The sequence below is a fragment of the Cnephaeus nilssonii genome, assembly GCF_951640355.1.
Source record: "Cnephaeus nilssonii genome assembly, chromosome: 2".
NCBI lineage: Eukaryota > Metazoa > Chordata > Mammalia > Chiroptera > Vespertilionidae > Cnephaeus > Cnephaeus nilssonii.
The window spans coordinates 20,349,787-20,365,832 of NC_137073.1; the positions used below are offsets into that span (position 1 = coordinate 20,349,787).

Consider the following 16,046-nt stretch of genomic DNA (forward strand, 5'->3'; position numbering starts at 1 on the left):
CAGTGGTCCTGCCGCTTTGACCCACCTGCCAACGCTCTGATCATGTCCCCTGTCGCTGCTTCCCGGAAATCTGTAACTTCTGCCCAAGAAGAACTAGTGCTATACGCCCTCCTCTACCTGTCCAACCAAATACCTTGTACCCTCCAGACCCCGTTCTCCATTTGCCCGTAGCTGCAGTTTTTTGTACAAAGAGTTAAAGGAAAATATTGTTTAAAATGAAACACAAGCAAAGTGACTGGCCTGGAATCTTAAAATGTCAATGTCATAAAAGACAAAGCGGCCGAGAAATGGTTCGTTCCAGGTTAACAAGAGACGGAAGAGCCGAGCAGACAAATGCAATGTGATGCTGGGGTGGAGCCTGGGTCCAGGGAGCAGCAGCCACAGAGGATGTTTTGGGGACAAGTGGGGAATGTGAATATAGACCATGTATTAGATATCAATGATAAATTTCCTGAGCGTGAAACACTTTGCATCTCAGATCATTTGTGCAGAGGTTATATAGGAGAATGTCCTTGTTCTTAGAAGAAACAGGCTAAAGGACTTAGGGATGAAATTTAACAATGTCTGTAACTAACTCTCAAGTAATTCAGAAGATAGATGATAAGCTGGTAGATAGATGATGGATGGATAGGTAGATAGATAACAGATGTGGCAGAGTATTGACAATTGGTGGCTCTAGGATTATGGTGGTTGCTGAGCTATGCTTGCAGCCTTCCTATAGTTTTAAAATTGTTTTAGTGCCCACTATGTGCTGGGCACTCTGCCTAGTGGTGTGCATGGATCGCCTCATTTAATCCTCAGAGAGGCCTGGGAATGAGGGAGTTCTATCATACCCATTTCCCAGTTGAGAAAACAGAGACAAAGCCAGATTCAAGCCCAAGACAAAGCCCACATTAATTCCACCACCCCACTGTCCCCCATTATTGTGAAATTACCGAGGATAGCTCAACAGTCTGGAGCCTCTAGAAGAAACATTTCTGTTTTGTGTCTGAGTGACTTCAACTCTTTCTGTCGTGTAGAGGTTAAGAGCACTGAATCTAGAGCCAGCGTGGGTTTGTAAACTGGCTCAGATACTTGATGGCTGTGTGTCGTTGGGCAAGTCACTTAACCTCTCTGTGCTCCCATTTCCTTTTGTTTCTGTAAGGGAGAATGATACTAGTACCTGCTTCGGAGGGTTGGTCTGAAAATTAAAGGCACTGTTAATGTAAAAGGCTTAAAACAGGATTTGGCCCAAAGTGATCAGTAAATGCCTGTTGTCGCTGTTGCTGTTGTTATTCTTCTTGCAATCCCAGCACCCTGTCCATTGATAAATATGGGAGATCTTTCTCTTCTGCACTCAGGACTGGCTTGCTTTCTAGACCTGGCCCCTGGGCCAGTCCGGGCCTCTGGCAGGCCGCCTCTACATGGGTGCTCCGGAGATCTCAGTGCGGGGCGGGGCAGGGAGCCAGGGTGGGAGAGGTCAGAGGTCTCGTTATCCTACCTGCTCCCCAGAGGACTGCCCTCCATAACTTCCCGGTGAGCCAGTCACGTGGGTGGGAGGAAACACACGCCTGTTAGTGGGAGCCCACAAACACAGGAGCTCACCAGAGCCTCCGAGATCCACCCCACAAGGCTGAAACCAGCCTCCTGTATTTTGTTTGTTTTGCATTGTTTTCGCCCCCTTATTCATGACATTCATAATAGCTCCTCTGAGTGATCAAGAAGGAACCCAGACAGGGAGTGTTTACAAATTCCCTCATGGCTCCTTGGTTCTGCCAGCCAGGTGTTCGCTCACCTGAAAAGCCGTCCCGCCCCCGTTCTGAGAGGGTGGAAGGGAAAGGACTGTTGCCATAGCGGCCACAGAACCTAGGCTGCCTCAGTGGGACCTGTGGGCAGAGCGTCCAGGTTCCCGAATACAGCATAGTGTTGAGCGTTCTCTGAATGCCACATGGCGCTGGGTGCTGGGAGTGTGGAGACGCGATGGTCGCTATCGAGGTATGCTGATGACCCTCATCACAATGTGAGAATGTTTTCTTTCTTTACTTATTTGTCGTCTGTCCCTTCCACTGGAGCGGAATGCAGAGACTGCTGTCTGCTTCCACCACCCCGACCCGAGTCCTTACCATTCAGTATGGTGTCTTCAGGCAGCCGGCCATCAGAAATAGCAGTGCCCAAGTACGAATCCATGAATGAATGGACGGATGGATGGATGGATGGATGGATGAATTAATGAATTAATTAAAGCACTTCACAGGCTATAGGGAGAGACATAGATGTGAACAGATTGCAACATTACAGGCGAACTGGAAAAGAATATGTATATAAATTTATGGGTAATCTAGACATGACAAATGTTGACACTTTAAACAAGGTGGTAAATTAGTCAAGTTCATCTGATGTGTTTGGAGATGTTCATTTAAAAATATATAGATTGTAAGAGAAATATAGATGCGTGGCATCTAACCCTGAGTTGAGAGTCAGGAAGGCTTCCTGGAGGAGGTGGCCAGAAGTGCACTGTGAAAAGGTGCACAACAGTTAAGGGAATATAAACAGAAGGTGGGGGCAGAAAGGGACATTCAACAAACATTACCACACGAACGATGACCTGGAGGCAGGAAAGAGAAGCGTGTGTGCAGGTCAGTGTCAAGAGGGCAGGGAAGGGCAGTAGATATGTGGGGGTGGGGAGGGCCATGTGCCCAGCCAAGCAGCTGGAATTTATTTCTCAGACACTGGGGAGCCAGAGAATGTTCAAGCAGGAGAGCGACTGGGTCAGCTTTGTTATGTGAAAAAATGAAATTGTTTTCATTTAAAGCCCTCGACTGTGCCTGAAACTCTTACCTCTTTGCCTGGGGGATGACAGGCTTTTTTGTACCTGCCTCAGGGAGTATCACTTCAGATATTTGCCTTTTTTACTCAGCAAGTTTGTTTTTCCCTAAAATGGTCAAAAGTCATGAAATGGAGGACTTTTCTCAAAGGAAAGGAAGGGAGGAACGCCTGCTGAGAGTGGAGGAACCAGGGAGGTTTGGGCGCCAACCAGGATAAATTTCATCACCATTTATTTACTCGGTTATTTGTCTCCGGGAGGACAAAGCATTCAGAAAGCAACTGATGTTTTGCATTTGATTGACGCGCAGTAGTCACGAGCACTCTGTGATGGGCTCTCCTCCCAGGTTCACGGCCCAGCTCTTTCCTTGGCGCCCTGTTTTGTCCTCGGGGCCCCACTCCTTTCACTAAACAAGCTAAACAAGACACTGTCAGCTGCACGTTCGTGCTCCAGCCATCTGCCCTCAGAGTCCCATGGGAAGACACGGCCAACCATTGTCTGGTGGATAGTTACGTTTTATATTTCGGGAAATAACACGTCGCCAGATGGGGAAGTAGGGCTGGACATGAGGATCTTTGGAATCCACACACGCCTTCCAGGAGGCCTGGCAGTTTGGCCGGGGTCACGTGATTGATGGCCATTATGGCCACATCCAAAGCAAGAATGAGACTGGTTGAAATTATGATTTTTAGAAGCAATTAATCGGGGTGCTTTTTCGTTGCTGTATCTTTGGATCTCCCCTTTGCTGGCTCTCCTGCACCAAAATGTTTAAAGGATTGGCTAGCAGGATTAGGAGGCAAGAACAGACAGGCAAACTCTTTTTCGCAGATTAATGTTAAACACCCAGCGAGCACTGTCATAAGCACCATGGAACTACAAAGATGCCAGTTCTCTGTACCTTCCATTGGGTGGGACAGGGCTCCTCGTGGGATTAGGGCGCCTGCACCCTGGAAGGGACAGTGAGGACAAGCGTTCGGGTGTAGGAGACGTGCCAAGTGTGGGCAAAGAAGTGCCAAGTGTGGGCATTGCTCCATTAGGGCAGTGACAGGCCACCTTGAATGAGTGTGTGGTCGGGAGACGAGGCTCTTTAGGATGACTGCATACTGTGATCTCTGTTGGTTTGAAGTTCTTTGTTCCCAGAAGAGACATGGGCTGGTCTGAGTCGTCTGATGAGGTTTCTGGGTAAGGACCAAAGCCACCAAACTGTGCCAAGATGTTGGTCTTCAAGCCCAGACCGCCCTCGTTCTAACTTAACTCCACTGTCTCCAGCTGTGTGTCCTTGTGCAAGTGGCAAAACCTCTCTGAGCCTATCCCCTCACTTGAAAAATGGGAATAGAAACATTTGCCTTCCAACATTAGATGAGTGTGTTAAGCCTTGACACAGTAGGCATTCATTCATTAAATTGTAGCAGATCCTTATATACACGCCTAAATGAAAGATCCTCTGAATTGTTGGAAAGATACTTCGAAGAGACTGTACGAATACTATCAGGCACACCCCCTAACTCTGATCACCAACACGATGTTTCCCAGTCGCCCCTGTGCAGACCTTGAAGGAAATAAAGAGCTGATGTGCTGTGTGCTGTGGTATTTGCATACTTAGCAGTTCCCGGAGTTCTTAAAATGGGTTTTTCTCTGAACAGGAAATGCATCCCATCCAATCGAGTTGACCTTAGTTGTCGGTTTGTTGCTGGCCCACGGGACGCAGGTTCCAGAGAACAGAGCAGGACTTGGCCTTGTGCAGCTCGGGGTTTGGGGCTCAGCACAGGTGCTCCGTAAAGATTTGTGGACCTGAACAAACTGATTTTAAAGGCCGGACCTTCTGTGGCTTTGGCCTGGGGTAGCGTCCTTCTCAAACCAAACTCTGCTCTTTCACTCCTCCTCTCTTGTAGGGCCGGAAGTCCAATTGGCTCATCCGTTCGAGGACGCTTCTTTCTGAATTTTTCCTACCCCAAAACAAAGGCTCCTGTCTCGCATTCAGACATTGGAAGCCTTGTATATTCTTTTCCCCTTCACTTTGCTTGCTCGCAGACTGGGGGCCACCGCCTTCTGGGGACGCTATAGTCATGCTGTCTGCACCCATAGTTTAAGTTCACCTCCCTCTTCCTGATGGAGCCTGGGAGGACAGGCAGGGAGGCGGCATGAACTGGGGCCCAGATGCCCGAGGGTGGGCCAGGAGGGAGCAGACCAGATCCTCTCAGGGAACCTGGGCCACCGCACAGGCCAATAGCTTTTCCCAGCACTTAGGCTGTAGAAGAAATGCCTTCCCCTCAAGGGAGAGGGCTCTCTGGAAACTGAGACTTGGCCTGCGAGGAGCCATCTTTCTCTGTCCTGTGTACGTCCTTCAGTTGGCCCTAACCAAGCTGAGTGCTGCATGACCTCATGGGTAGGCTTCGTTCTTCCCATTTGACAGATGAGGAAACTGAAGCCCTGATGAGTTGAACAACTTGCCCAGAGTCATCAAGCTAGTATAGAGCACAGTAGGACCCAATTGCTGGCTCAGATGACTTTCTAAACAGCACCTCTGTCTTCCTTAGTCAACACTTGCCTGTTTCCAAGAATAGTTTTCCTCTCCCCTCATACAAGTCTCTGATGATTGTATGATGCCCCAAGAGGCAGATTATAGGAAATTAGGAATGCAAGGAGGGAGGGCTGGGGCCGAGCTGCAGAGATAGGCAGGGGAGGCGGCGGGAGCTAGGGAGGCGGAGGGAAGCCAGGTCTGAGATAAAGCCTCTGTCCCAGCACCATCCATCACAGCCCCGTGAATGGGGCCCTGTTAGCCATCGCAGAGGCCCAGGGTTCCAGCTTTATTGGTTGCCATGGTGACCCCTGGCCTTGGCAACTTTTGTTATCGTGTATTATTGAGTGTGCAGAGAAGCCAACGGCTGGAACTGCAGACTGGAAAGGAATGTCCCCAACCCCTGCCAGCACTTTTGTCTCTGCCCTGAGAGCAGATGGGGGAATGAGAGAGAGCGCATCCTTGGAGTCCCAGAGTGGCTTGGTGGGTCCGTATCTAGCCAGTGGTGCATGCAAAGATTTCATGTTCCCATGGCAGCGTAGTGGAGAGATGAGTCAGACACCGTCTTCTTAGGGCGTTGGTGGAGAGTTTACTATTTATCCAGTGATTAGTTGAAGCCAGGCGCTGCTCTGGGGCTGGGATAATAGCAGGGGCCCAAGTCTCTGCCAGCCCCTGAGGCAGGTTCAAGTGGTATTATCCCCATTTTACAGACGAGGAAGCTGAGGCACAGAGAGGCTACTTAACGTGTGCAGGATCACACAGCAGGTGAAGGAGGGTGGTTTCACAGGCAACACCCTGCACACCATGTCCTCAAATGGCTACCATGGCTTCTTCCTCCCCGTACCTTTCAAAGCGACAACCCTCCCTTTCCAGGGCCACGGGGGCTGTGCAGAGCTGGGTCAAGTGCAGGGTCCACCATCCACCTCTTACGATGGTAGTTGTCAACCTCGCCGTAGGAGCTTCCCCGGTGCCCAGAACACATCCGTGAGATGGGGTAGCTGTTCTGGGTGGGGCCCTGTCAGGGGTGCAGAGCTGCTGGGAGAAATCACTGGCTTTGGAGCTCTGAGGCCTTGGAAAAGCCCATTAACTTCTGAGCTTGTCATACAAGGCAAACTCTTCAAGGACGGAAGTTACATGTGGAAGGTACATGGCACGGAGTAAGTGAGCAAAACATAGCGGCCGGTCCCTTTCCGACTTCTATTCTCCCTCCAGAGCAAGCTGTAAGGGTGCATTTATATATTTCTGTTTTCCCTTTCACCTGAATCCTCTCGCCCTATTGATTTAAACCCTGCATTAGCCCATCCTATCCCGCCCTCCAAATGCAGGAGGCAGATAAGAGGGAGCAGAGAGAACTAATTAGCATTTTAATTAAAGGGAGAGGGCTGGGGGGAGGTGGGCCCACCGGAGGACTCTCTCTGTGGTTGGACCAGGGTGTTCCACTTGTTTTGACCGAGACCTACGGTAAGAAACAGCACCGAATGCCTGAAACAGAAACTACCCTCACTTGCCATGCACTCTGATGGCTCCTATTCTATTTCAGTTATTGAGTGAATTAAAGTTCTCCCGCAGTTCTGATTATGCCGAGGAAAAGAGTCTGTTGGATGCTAGCCTGCCATTCACAGCTGTCTAATACCCGCCAGGCTCCCGTTCCAGCAAAAGTGAGGACCAGGCTGAGTCCAGAGCCTTGGGCGGCTGACTGTACCCAGCTTTTAATGTAATAACCTGCTTGGATTTTATTGCAATCTTTTCCCACTCACCTTTGTTTGTAGCAAATGAAACTCTGAGGGAGGGGAGGTTGAATAGTGACTAGAAAAGATTCTTGGAAATACACTTTATTTAGATTTCAAGAGCAAATTGATTTTAAAGAAATATGGTAAGTAAATACATGATGTATGTCAGTTACGACTGTGAGAAGTCACGTGCTGTGTAATGAGCCGTAAAGAACCCAGGGGGAGACGTAGGGTTTCCGAGACCAGGAGCGCCAGCACCCAGCCAGTTTCCATTCTGATTTTGGGAGTGCCCCCAAAAGCACCCCCCACCCGGGATCCACTCTTTCCTCAGATGTGCAATCCAAGGTCCGGAAGATTGCAAAGGGTGTGGTGGGTGATCTCCCGCCACTTTGGGGGTAGGAGTAGCGCGCCCAGGGTACCCAATGACTTCAGGTTGGGGGAGGGGAATATTGTTAAGTTGTTTTAACACAAATTTCAGACTGGCTCACACATTACAAATTTTCTAAAATATGTTTTTATTGATTTTTAGATAGAAAGGGAAAGGGGGAGAGAGATAGAGAGAGAGAGAGACACAACCATCGGCTGCCTCCTGCACGCCCCCAACTGGAGATTGAGTCTGAAACCCAGGCATGTGCCCTGACCAGGACTTGAACCAGCAACCTCTTGGTGTGTGGGACACCTCTCAATCCACTGAGCCACACCAGCCAGGCCGAGCTCACACATTTTAATATGCATCCTCAGATCTACCTTAAAAGGCCGGTGGTGCTGTGCCCATTTCACAGCTCAGACGTGGTGAGTTTACTTGCCACATACATTGACTCTGGGAATTGTGCTGAGCTCAGAAAAACCCAACCCCATTGTCTCGGGGTTTACACTTTTCTAAGTGCGATTGGAGTGTTTCAGGCAAGAGAGTGATGTATGAATTGTTCTTTAAAAAGGTCGGGGACCCAATAGAAAACGGATGGAAAGAGAGCAAGAGAGGAAGCCGAGGGGCCACCGACACATCATTGCCCTCGTCCAGGCGAGAGGCGGTGGCAGCCTGCGCCAGTGCTGTTAGGGACCTGCTCCCACGCACGGGGGCCGCAGGAACCCGGGCACCCACCTCGCATGCTCCGGCAGCTCTGCCTTCCCTGTGGCCAGCTTGCGTCTGAGGGGCTGCAGAGCACGTTCCCAGGGAGAGTCTGCTGCATGCTGGGCCCCTTTCCTCAGCGACCCAGAACCTGCCCCTTAGCTTCCCTTCCACCACTCTACCACTTCACGCCCGGATCCTTGACCATTCCACGTCCTCTCACCTCCGAGCCTTTGCTCAGGCCTTACCCCCTTTCTTCTGTGCCTTATTGGCATCGTAACTCCCGCCAGGATGAATCTCTGTGTGTTCCCAGGGCACCTGCTCATACCAGCAGATAGTCGTGATTCCATTATTCTGTTCTGCCTGATACAGAATTAGCTGTTGACAGTGAACTGGAAAATGTTTATGTACTGGACATATCTTCCCAGGTAATTTTAAGAATTCATTGGCATGATGGGTACAGCCACCTAGTATATTAATTTCTCCCATTCTCCCCCCTCACTCCTCTGCCACTAAATTATGAGCTTTGGAAAGAGAGAGCGTTTTACTAGTATTCATCCCCATTTCTCCTGCGTCTAAATAATGCAGTGCCTCGCCTGTAACTGGAGCTAATTAATCTTGTTGGTTGAATTAATGGGCCAGAGGAAGTGAACAAATGGCATGAACTCTTCTGATGGTTGGGAGTGTGTGGTGCTGAGAATTCATGTCTGGTGGAGGTCAGGTTCTGTTATAAGGTCAATTTCACCTGCGGGCCACCAACGTGTCACCGAGAGATATGTCACAAAGTGACGTTTCGTAATTGAAAGGGTGTGGTGTGACGCCCCCTTTTGCAGAGCATTTAAATTCAAGTACTCTGAGATTCTCGAATTTTTAAAAAACCCGGTTAATGGAAATGGAACTGTGTGGAGTCAAGTGCTCCTGTTTGAGACAAGTGGTTTTAAATGAGAGCCAGCAACTGCACTTTCTATATAGTTACCATGCTGCTGCATGAACAGGCTTGCCTTGAGTTGAATATTCTGGAATAGATTTAAAAAATCCCTTGAGTTTTCAAGGAAAGCATATGGTTTCCAAGCCCTGCCTTTCTCAGTAATATTTCCCTCTGGTAAAGGGCAATACAGTCTTTTTAAGAACAAAATCATTTGTATTCATCAAGCTTCATACCCATTACCGTTAGGTGTTTTCTTATTTGCCGAATTAATTGATGCGCTATAATGAATGTGCTTTGGGGTCACACAGTCCCACGCAGTTTTCTGACCTGACCCAGGCCAATACCATAACCCCTTCCAACTTCCGTCTCCTCGTATCTGAAATGCCTGGGTGGTTGAGCGAATTGAGGGGGATATAGTGCCCTGCGGAATCTCACCCAGCAACCGCACACCACAGCCACTTCCAACTGGAGCAGTGGTCGGCAAACTGCGGCTCTCGAGCCACATGCAGCTCAAGAGCTGTGGTTTGCCGCTCTGTTGACTAATGAGTTTGCCGACCACTGACCTGGAGGAACCCCCGGCCCCCCAGAGAGAGGAAGGTTTGCTGGCCCTGAAGTCTTTGTCCTCGGCTGCCCTGCGGGGCCTTTCTCCACCTGCGGTGCTGAGCGGAAGAGGCACTGTTACCCCCAATGCGCTCCCAGGATTTGGGGCTGTCAGTCTGATACCCTAACTGTGCTATTAGCTGGGTCTCTGTAAGCGACAGAAATCCACTGAAGGTGATGCAAGCAAGCCCCAGAGGAGGGAGGGTGCCTTCTGAACGTTCTTACCAAGGCACTGTCAGGGTGGGAACACTGTTCCCTGGCTCCTGATGTTTCCTTCCATGTGGAGGGGTGTCTATGAGCCTAACACTCCTGGCTCTCCCCCAGGGAAAGGGGGGCTCAGGTTCACACACTAGTTCAGGAATGAATGATGCAGCCAATGCCAAGCTGGGTTGCAGGCTTGACATGGAACCAACCAGTCCCCTAGCTCCAGGACCCACTTCCTTTCTCCGGCGCTGCTTCTCTCTTCATATTCTTCTCCATTCAAAGACCCTGTTGGAAAGCTGGCTCCTCTCAGCGGGTTGAGGGGAGCTGACCCACAGCTAACTGGACTGTGGCCCAGCCCGGTCCAGTTCACCTGGTTCAGGGGGTCCCACAGAACAGACATGGCTGTCAGGTCTGCACCCCTGTTGACGGGAGGGGGGTTGTGAGAGTGGGGAAGCATGGCATGCTGCACCCTCCCCCCGGGCAGCCTCCGTTGCCTCATCTGTGAGATCAGGTTAATGATGGCAGCCACCTCCCAGGCTCTGAGGATGAAATGGGATGGTATCTGCAGCACCAGCCTGCACAGAGAATTTCTCAAGACATGATCATGGTTACAGGACAAGGACTGCAACCATCTAACTGACCCCTGCACCCAGTGCCCAGTGGAGGACCCGCACATAGTAGGTGCACCATGAATATTCACAGAATGAATGAATATCCTCAAGTCAATGCCTACCACCTCCCTCCTTCATTCACTCTCTGCTTCTAATAATACAGCCCAATACCTCGTTAGCCGTGAGGGCCCTGGGTTGGGGGTGCTGCCACCATTATCCAGAGCTCAGTGCCAGACTCCCACGCGTTTCCTCACCGGTGCTGCCAAGCCCACGTGCACGCGGCTTTCTGAAACCAACCCATCATCCATCCTTGTTCCGTTCTGCATGGCGGGATCTCTCTGGATCTGTGTCCGTCGCCTCTAGTTGATGCTTCCTCCGAGCTGTCATCGAGGTGGTGCTCAGTGGAGTACTTTGTTGCAGAAGGAGTGGATGGACATCCAGGCAGTGTTTGGATCCAGTGCAGTGGTGAAGTCTGCTGACTCTGTGGCCAAACAGATCTGAGTTCTATCTTCAGAGACACCACTTAACTTGGTGCCTCAGTCTCCTCATCTGTAAAAAGCGGACACTTAGGGTTGTCGTGGGTGCAGATGATAATGACAGATATTAGTAGTCCTGTATGCAAAGCGCTTAGCACCGCGTGTGATACACAGAAAGGGTTTGGGAAGCAGCGTCCACAAGTAGCAGTGAGAAGTGAGCGCTTCAGTCATTGTTCTGAGATACCACACAATACAATCGAAAACACAGGTTCCGGATAACAAAGCAGGCATTCAGCAAGAAGACTCACGAACAAAAAGATGCCCAGAGAGCGTGTTTGAATGGTGGCTTGGAGGGAGTGTGGGGGCAGGGGGAGGAAGAGGTGATAAAAGGAAACAAGCAAACAATGGGGGCTTGTTCCCAGCCCATGATGCGAAAGGCAACCAGCAAAGCTAAGCTCAGGTATTTGGGGGCACGACGCGGGAGCAGTCTGGAGGGAACCAGCCCCCCGCCCCACCCCTGCCCTGTGAAGTGGGAGCTGAGAACGCTGACTCCTGGTGCTGGGTAGGCTAACCCTCCAGTTTGCCCAGACGGGCCCAGGTTCAAATTGGAAAATCCCACATCCCGGGAACCCTCTCGGTCCCAAGCAAACTCAGGATGGTTGGTCATACTGGAGACGTACACCCCCAAAATGGCCCACGGGCTGCTCCTCTGGTCCACAGGGTTCCCACGCAGCCCAACGCCCTGTAGTCTGCGTGGGAACAAGGCAGAGGGAGCACCCGGCCTCCCACACCGACGTCTGCTCTGAGGTTTCCTCCGTCTTGGGCCTTCCATCGTGCAGAGCACAGACTGTGGGCTGCCCCAGGTGCTCGCCGGCAGCGGCGTCTCAAGCCACCTCTACCCCCTCTCCGTTTTTCCACCTAGAAAATGGGGTGATCATCCCACCTGGTGTTAAAAATGAAAGGGCCTTTCAAAGTGGGAGGCAGACAAGCATGTCTTTGGAATCAATAAGAACAGCCATTCGGGACACACCCACGGATTCGGGGAGGAGTGCAATAGTGTTCCGATTCGGAGACCAAGGCTATGGGCATTGATGAGGGGCACGGGGACAGTTGTGTCAGTAGAAGGAAGGCATTTCTATTGGCGAAGAATGTTTTTAAGTTTCATTGTGGTAGTCATATCTGCTTTCTTGGTAACTTCGCAAGCAGTTTTCTCGGGAAACAGGGTTGCTTCCGTCTCCATCCAAAGGCTATTGCATCCCGCTCTAACATTCCAAGAGTTGAGGCGTGAGGCATGCAAGGCAGTTTCTCTGCAAGGCGGGTCCGGCTCCATTTTAAAGTGGCTCCATTTATTTTATTTTATTTTTTATTTTTTGACACTGGGATATGGTCAAGGCCAAATGAAAATGATTTACCGTGTGTATTCCGTCTGAAGCCGAGGGTGTGGTGTCAGGGGCACCTTCCACACTCTGAGGGACATGGAGGGGGTGGGCTACGGGGCTGGAGGGGGCGTGGTCTTCGCTGGCCTAATTCTGCTCCTGGTTCTTTCAGGGGGAGCGTGTGAGGGCGGCCTCTGTTCCCGAAGGAGGGGATCATGGCCTCCATGCTGCTCACCCGGCGGCTGGCCTGCAGCTTCCGGCACAACTGCCGCCTGCTCGTGCCCGGTAAGCTCGGGGGGGGGGGGGGGGGGGGAGGGGGAACGATGCGGAGAGGGGGGGGGGCGGTAGCAAGAGGCATGATCAAGTCTAGGGATTCTGGTGGGAGAGTCCTTGGGGACAAAGGCTCTGGCCAGCCAGTGCTTCCGGGGCTGTCCCATCATCCCCATAAAACGGTCCCCATCACCCCCTAGCCTTCCCCCATCTCTGCTACCAAGGCAGTCAGCTCTGCAGTGGGCAGGGAGCTGATCCTCCCACTTGCACGGAGGTGGTGGCCCCAGCAGCTAGAAGGGCCCAGCCTGTTCCCACAGGGACCATCAGGCAAACACAGCTCCAGCTGCTGCCGAGAAACAAAGAAGGTAACAAACGTCCTTGTAAGTGATGTAAAGGCTAGCTGTGCTCCCCTGGCACTGGACAGGAGGCCGCCGCCCGGAATGTCCCACCCCCACTTCCCTCTCCCTCACCTCCCTCTCCCCACACCCACCGCCTGCTCACCTGCCCTCCGGCTCTCCGGGGCTCCCCTTTCTCTGCCCCTCACTGAGTTCAGGCAGCTTAGCCAAGTGAGCTTCATCAGCCAACACCCTGCTTGCATGATCTCAAGAGGCCCCCCTCCCAGTGGTCCCAGGAGGGCAGCAGGAGTGAACCCCATTTCACCAGTGAGAAAAATGCGGCTCGGAGAAGCAGAGTCACTTGCCCAAGGTCACACGGCCATGCGGCTCTGAGAGGGAGAGGCTAGCAGTAACCTCCCTTCGCACACTGTGTCTCCGGCCGTCCCCAGTTCTCTGGGAGCCCCATGCTTGTCATCACGGTGTCCTCTTACTGTTGTCGGTCCTGTCTGCCTTCTGGAGGCAAATGGCTGGCGTGTCCTTGGTTTGCATGTTTGTATCCTGGGTGAGACGATGTTCGCTCCCCTCCCGGGAATATTAGCATGCTCTCTACTCTGGGATGATTTTAGGTGAAGTTACAAAGATCGTGCAGAGAGAGCCCATACGTCCCTCACCCAGTTCCCCACTCGTTAACATCTTACATCACAAGGATGCTCTTGCCCTAGCCAGTTTGGCTAAGTGGATAGAGCGTCGGCTCGTGGACTAAAGGGTCCCAGGTTCGGTTCCTGTCAAGGGCATGTACCTAGGTTGCAGGCTCGATCCCAGGCCTTGGTCGGGCACGTGCGGGAGGCAACCAATCTATGTGTCTCTCTCACATCGATGTTTCTTTCTCTGTCTCTCCCCGCTCCCTTCCACTCTCTCTAAAAACCAATGGAAAAATATCCTCGGGTGAGGATAAATAAATACAAACCAAGGATGCTCTTGTCCCAACTAAAAACCTGACCTTGGTACAACACTACTAATCGAACCCCAGGCTTCTCTTTGGATTTCACCGGTTTTCCCCTGCTTCCCGCTTTGTCCCAGGATCCAGTCCAAGTTTCCACATTGCCCGTGGTCACATCTCCCCGTCTCCTTGCTCTGACAGTTGTGCAGTCTTTTTTTGTTGTTCTCCACCTTGGTAGCCTTAGTAGGTTTGGGGGATTTGTTTTGTTTTATTTCATCATAAGAGAAGCATGTAAATGCTTACCCATTATTATGTTAAAAATAAAATGAAACCAGAATAATCCAGGTCTAGTTTGCACCAAGTAGGAGGGAGAGTCATGGGCATGGAAGATTCATTCGTTCCATAACTAATACTGTGGAGCCACCTCCTAGGTCGGAGCGCTGTGCTGATTGTTGAAGATATATCAGAGGAAAGAGGGCCCCTGGGGCGCTCCAGCCTGGTGGCACACGTGGCTCAGCCTTTGAAGGTCATTCTCTAGGGCATCTGAGCCTTCCTCTGGAGGAATCAAGGAAAGAGCAATGGATTAAGACTCATTAAGATTCAGTAGCCGCTACTGGCTTCATCCACCACCAATTAGCCAAGTGAGCCTAAGCAATGGGCAGAACTCCAAGCCTCAGTTTTCCCATCAGGAAAGTGGGGAGGACAATGATAATCCTGCCTGCTTCACAAGTTACTTGTATCTAAAGATATGGCTCCTGTGAAAGCACTTCAAATTGATATTTACAGTAAGGTGGGAGTGTCCTAACTCCCATTTTACAAGCATAAATATGGAGACACAATGCAAAAAAATAGAAGGGGCTAAAATCAGAGTTACTCAGCTCTGCCGTTTCTCAGCTGGAGTTGAATCTTTGGCACACTTATGCCAGATTCAGAAACTCAATGAATTTTTTTTTTGGCCTATCAATTTGGCATATCTATTATGATTGATAGATGATGGATGGATGGATAGATAGATAGATAGATAGATAGATAGATAGATAGACTGAAAGAGTCCTTGGAGACAAAGGCACTGGCCAGCCTTTGGGGTTTTTTTTAGTTTTTTAATAATAAAATACAGTGTTGGCAAAGTTACCATAATATGTGCACTGTCATACACTACTTATGGGCAAGTAACAATAGGAAAATGTTTTTTTAAAATTATAGGAATAATAGCTTATCCTTAACCATTTAGTCCTTGCCATGACTCTATCAAACAGAGGAAAGTGAGGCTCAGAGAAATGAAGTGACTCGCCCAGAGCTAGCAAGGGGCTGATCCAGAACTCACACCCTTCACCACTGTGTTAGCTACCTGTTGCCACATAACAAATATCCCCAAACTTAGCTAGCTAAAAGAATATGTTTATTGTCTCACAGTGTTTGTGGACCTGGGATCCATGGGGCTCACCGGGATCCTCTGACTCCAGGTGGCTCATGAGGGGGCGGCTGAGCTATTAGCTGAGGCTGGTCTCCTCCGAGGCTCACAGTCAGAGCTGTGGGTCCCCTTCCAAGCTCACTCGTGAGATTGCGAGGGATTCAGGGCTGCGTAGACCTCTTCCTAGAGCAGAGCACTCAAGTCGGAAGCCACAGCCTGGTGCACCCCCTGTGTGCAGATGCTTCCGCGTGTGTCTCCACCCATCCGGTCACTGTAAAGCCATTACACTTGAGGTAGCTCATGGCTTGAGACAGTGTTGTTCCCATGGCATCGTTTCATGCCACCCCCAAAAAACTGTATAATCTTATGTTGACAAGTAGAATACAGAGACCGGGAGACTTGACTGCAAAATGGTTGTCTCCGGGTGGTGCAATTGAACGTGGTGTTTTTTCCTTGCTGCTTACTGATATTTCCTCAATGAGCATGTTATCACAAAATAAGGGGGTGGACAGTTGCAGGGAGGGAGATAAGACTGTTTATAAGAGAAGCAGAGCAAACAGCTCCAGGTGAACTTGGCCTTGACTTTGACCAGGCTCCCATCTTGCTGTTTGGGAAAATGACATTCATTTATTACTCTCAGCAAAAAGATCAAGAGGATATTAAAAACGTTTGATGGCTGTTTTTATAGTTTGGAGTTAAAAATTGACTGTGGCTGTCCCTGGGGCACTGAGGGTGGCGAGTCTCACTGCTGGGCCCAGAGGGCGGGGCTGGACTT

At 50.6% G+C, this 16,046-nt stretch overlaps 1 protein-coding gene across 1 annotated transcript in view; it reads left to right on the plus strand.

The window, feature by feature from the left end:
* ABAT (4-aminobutyrate aminotransferase) overlaps positions 1-16,046 on the plus strand; it is a 78,110-nt gene that overhangs the window by 29,376 nt on the left and 32,688 nt on the right. The window contains exon 2 of the mRNA XM_079780465.1: positions 12,488-12,600. Coding sequence (XP_079636591.1) covers positions 12,531-12,600 — 70 coding nt within the window. The 5' untranslated portion in view covers positions 12,488-12,530. The remainder of the gene's footprint in view (positions 1-12,487; positions 12,601-16,046) is intronic.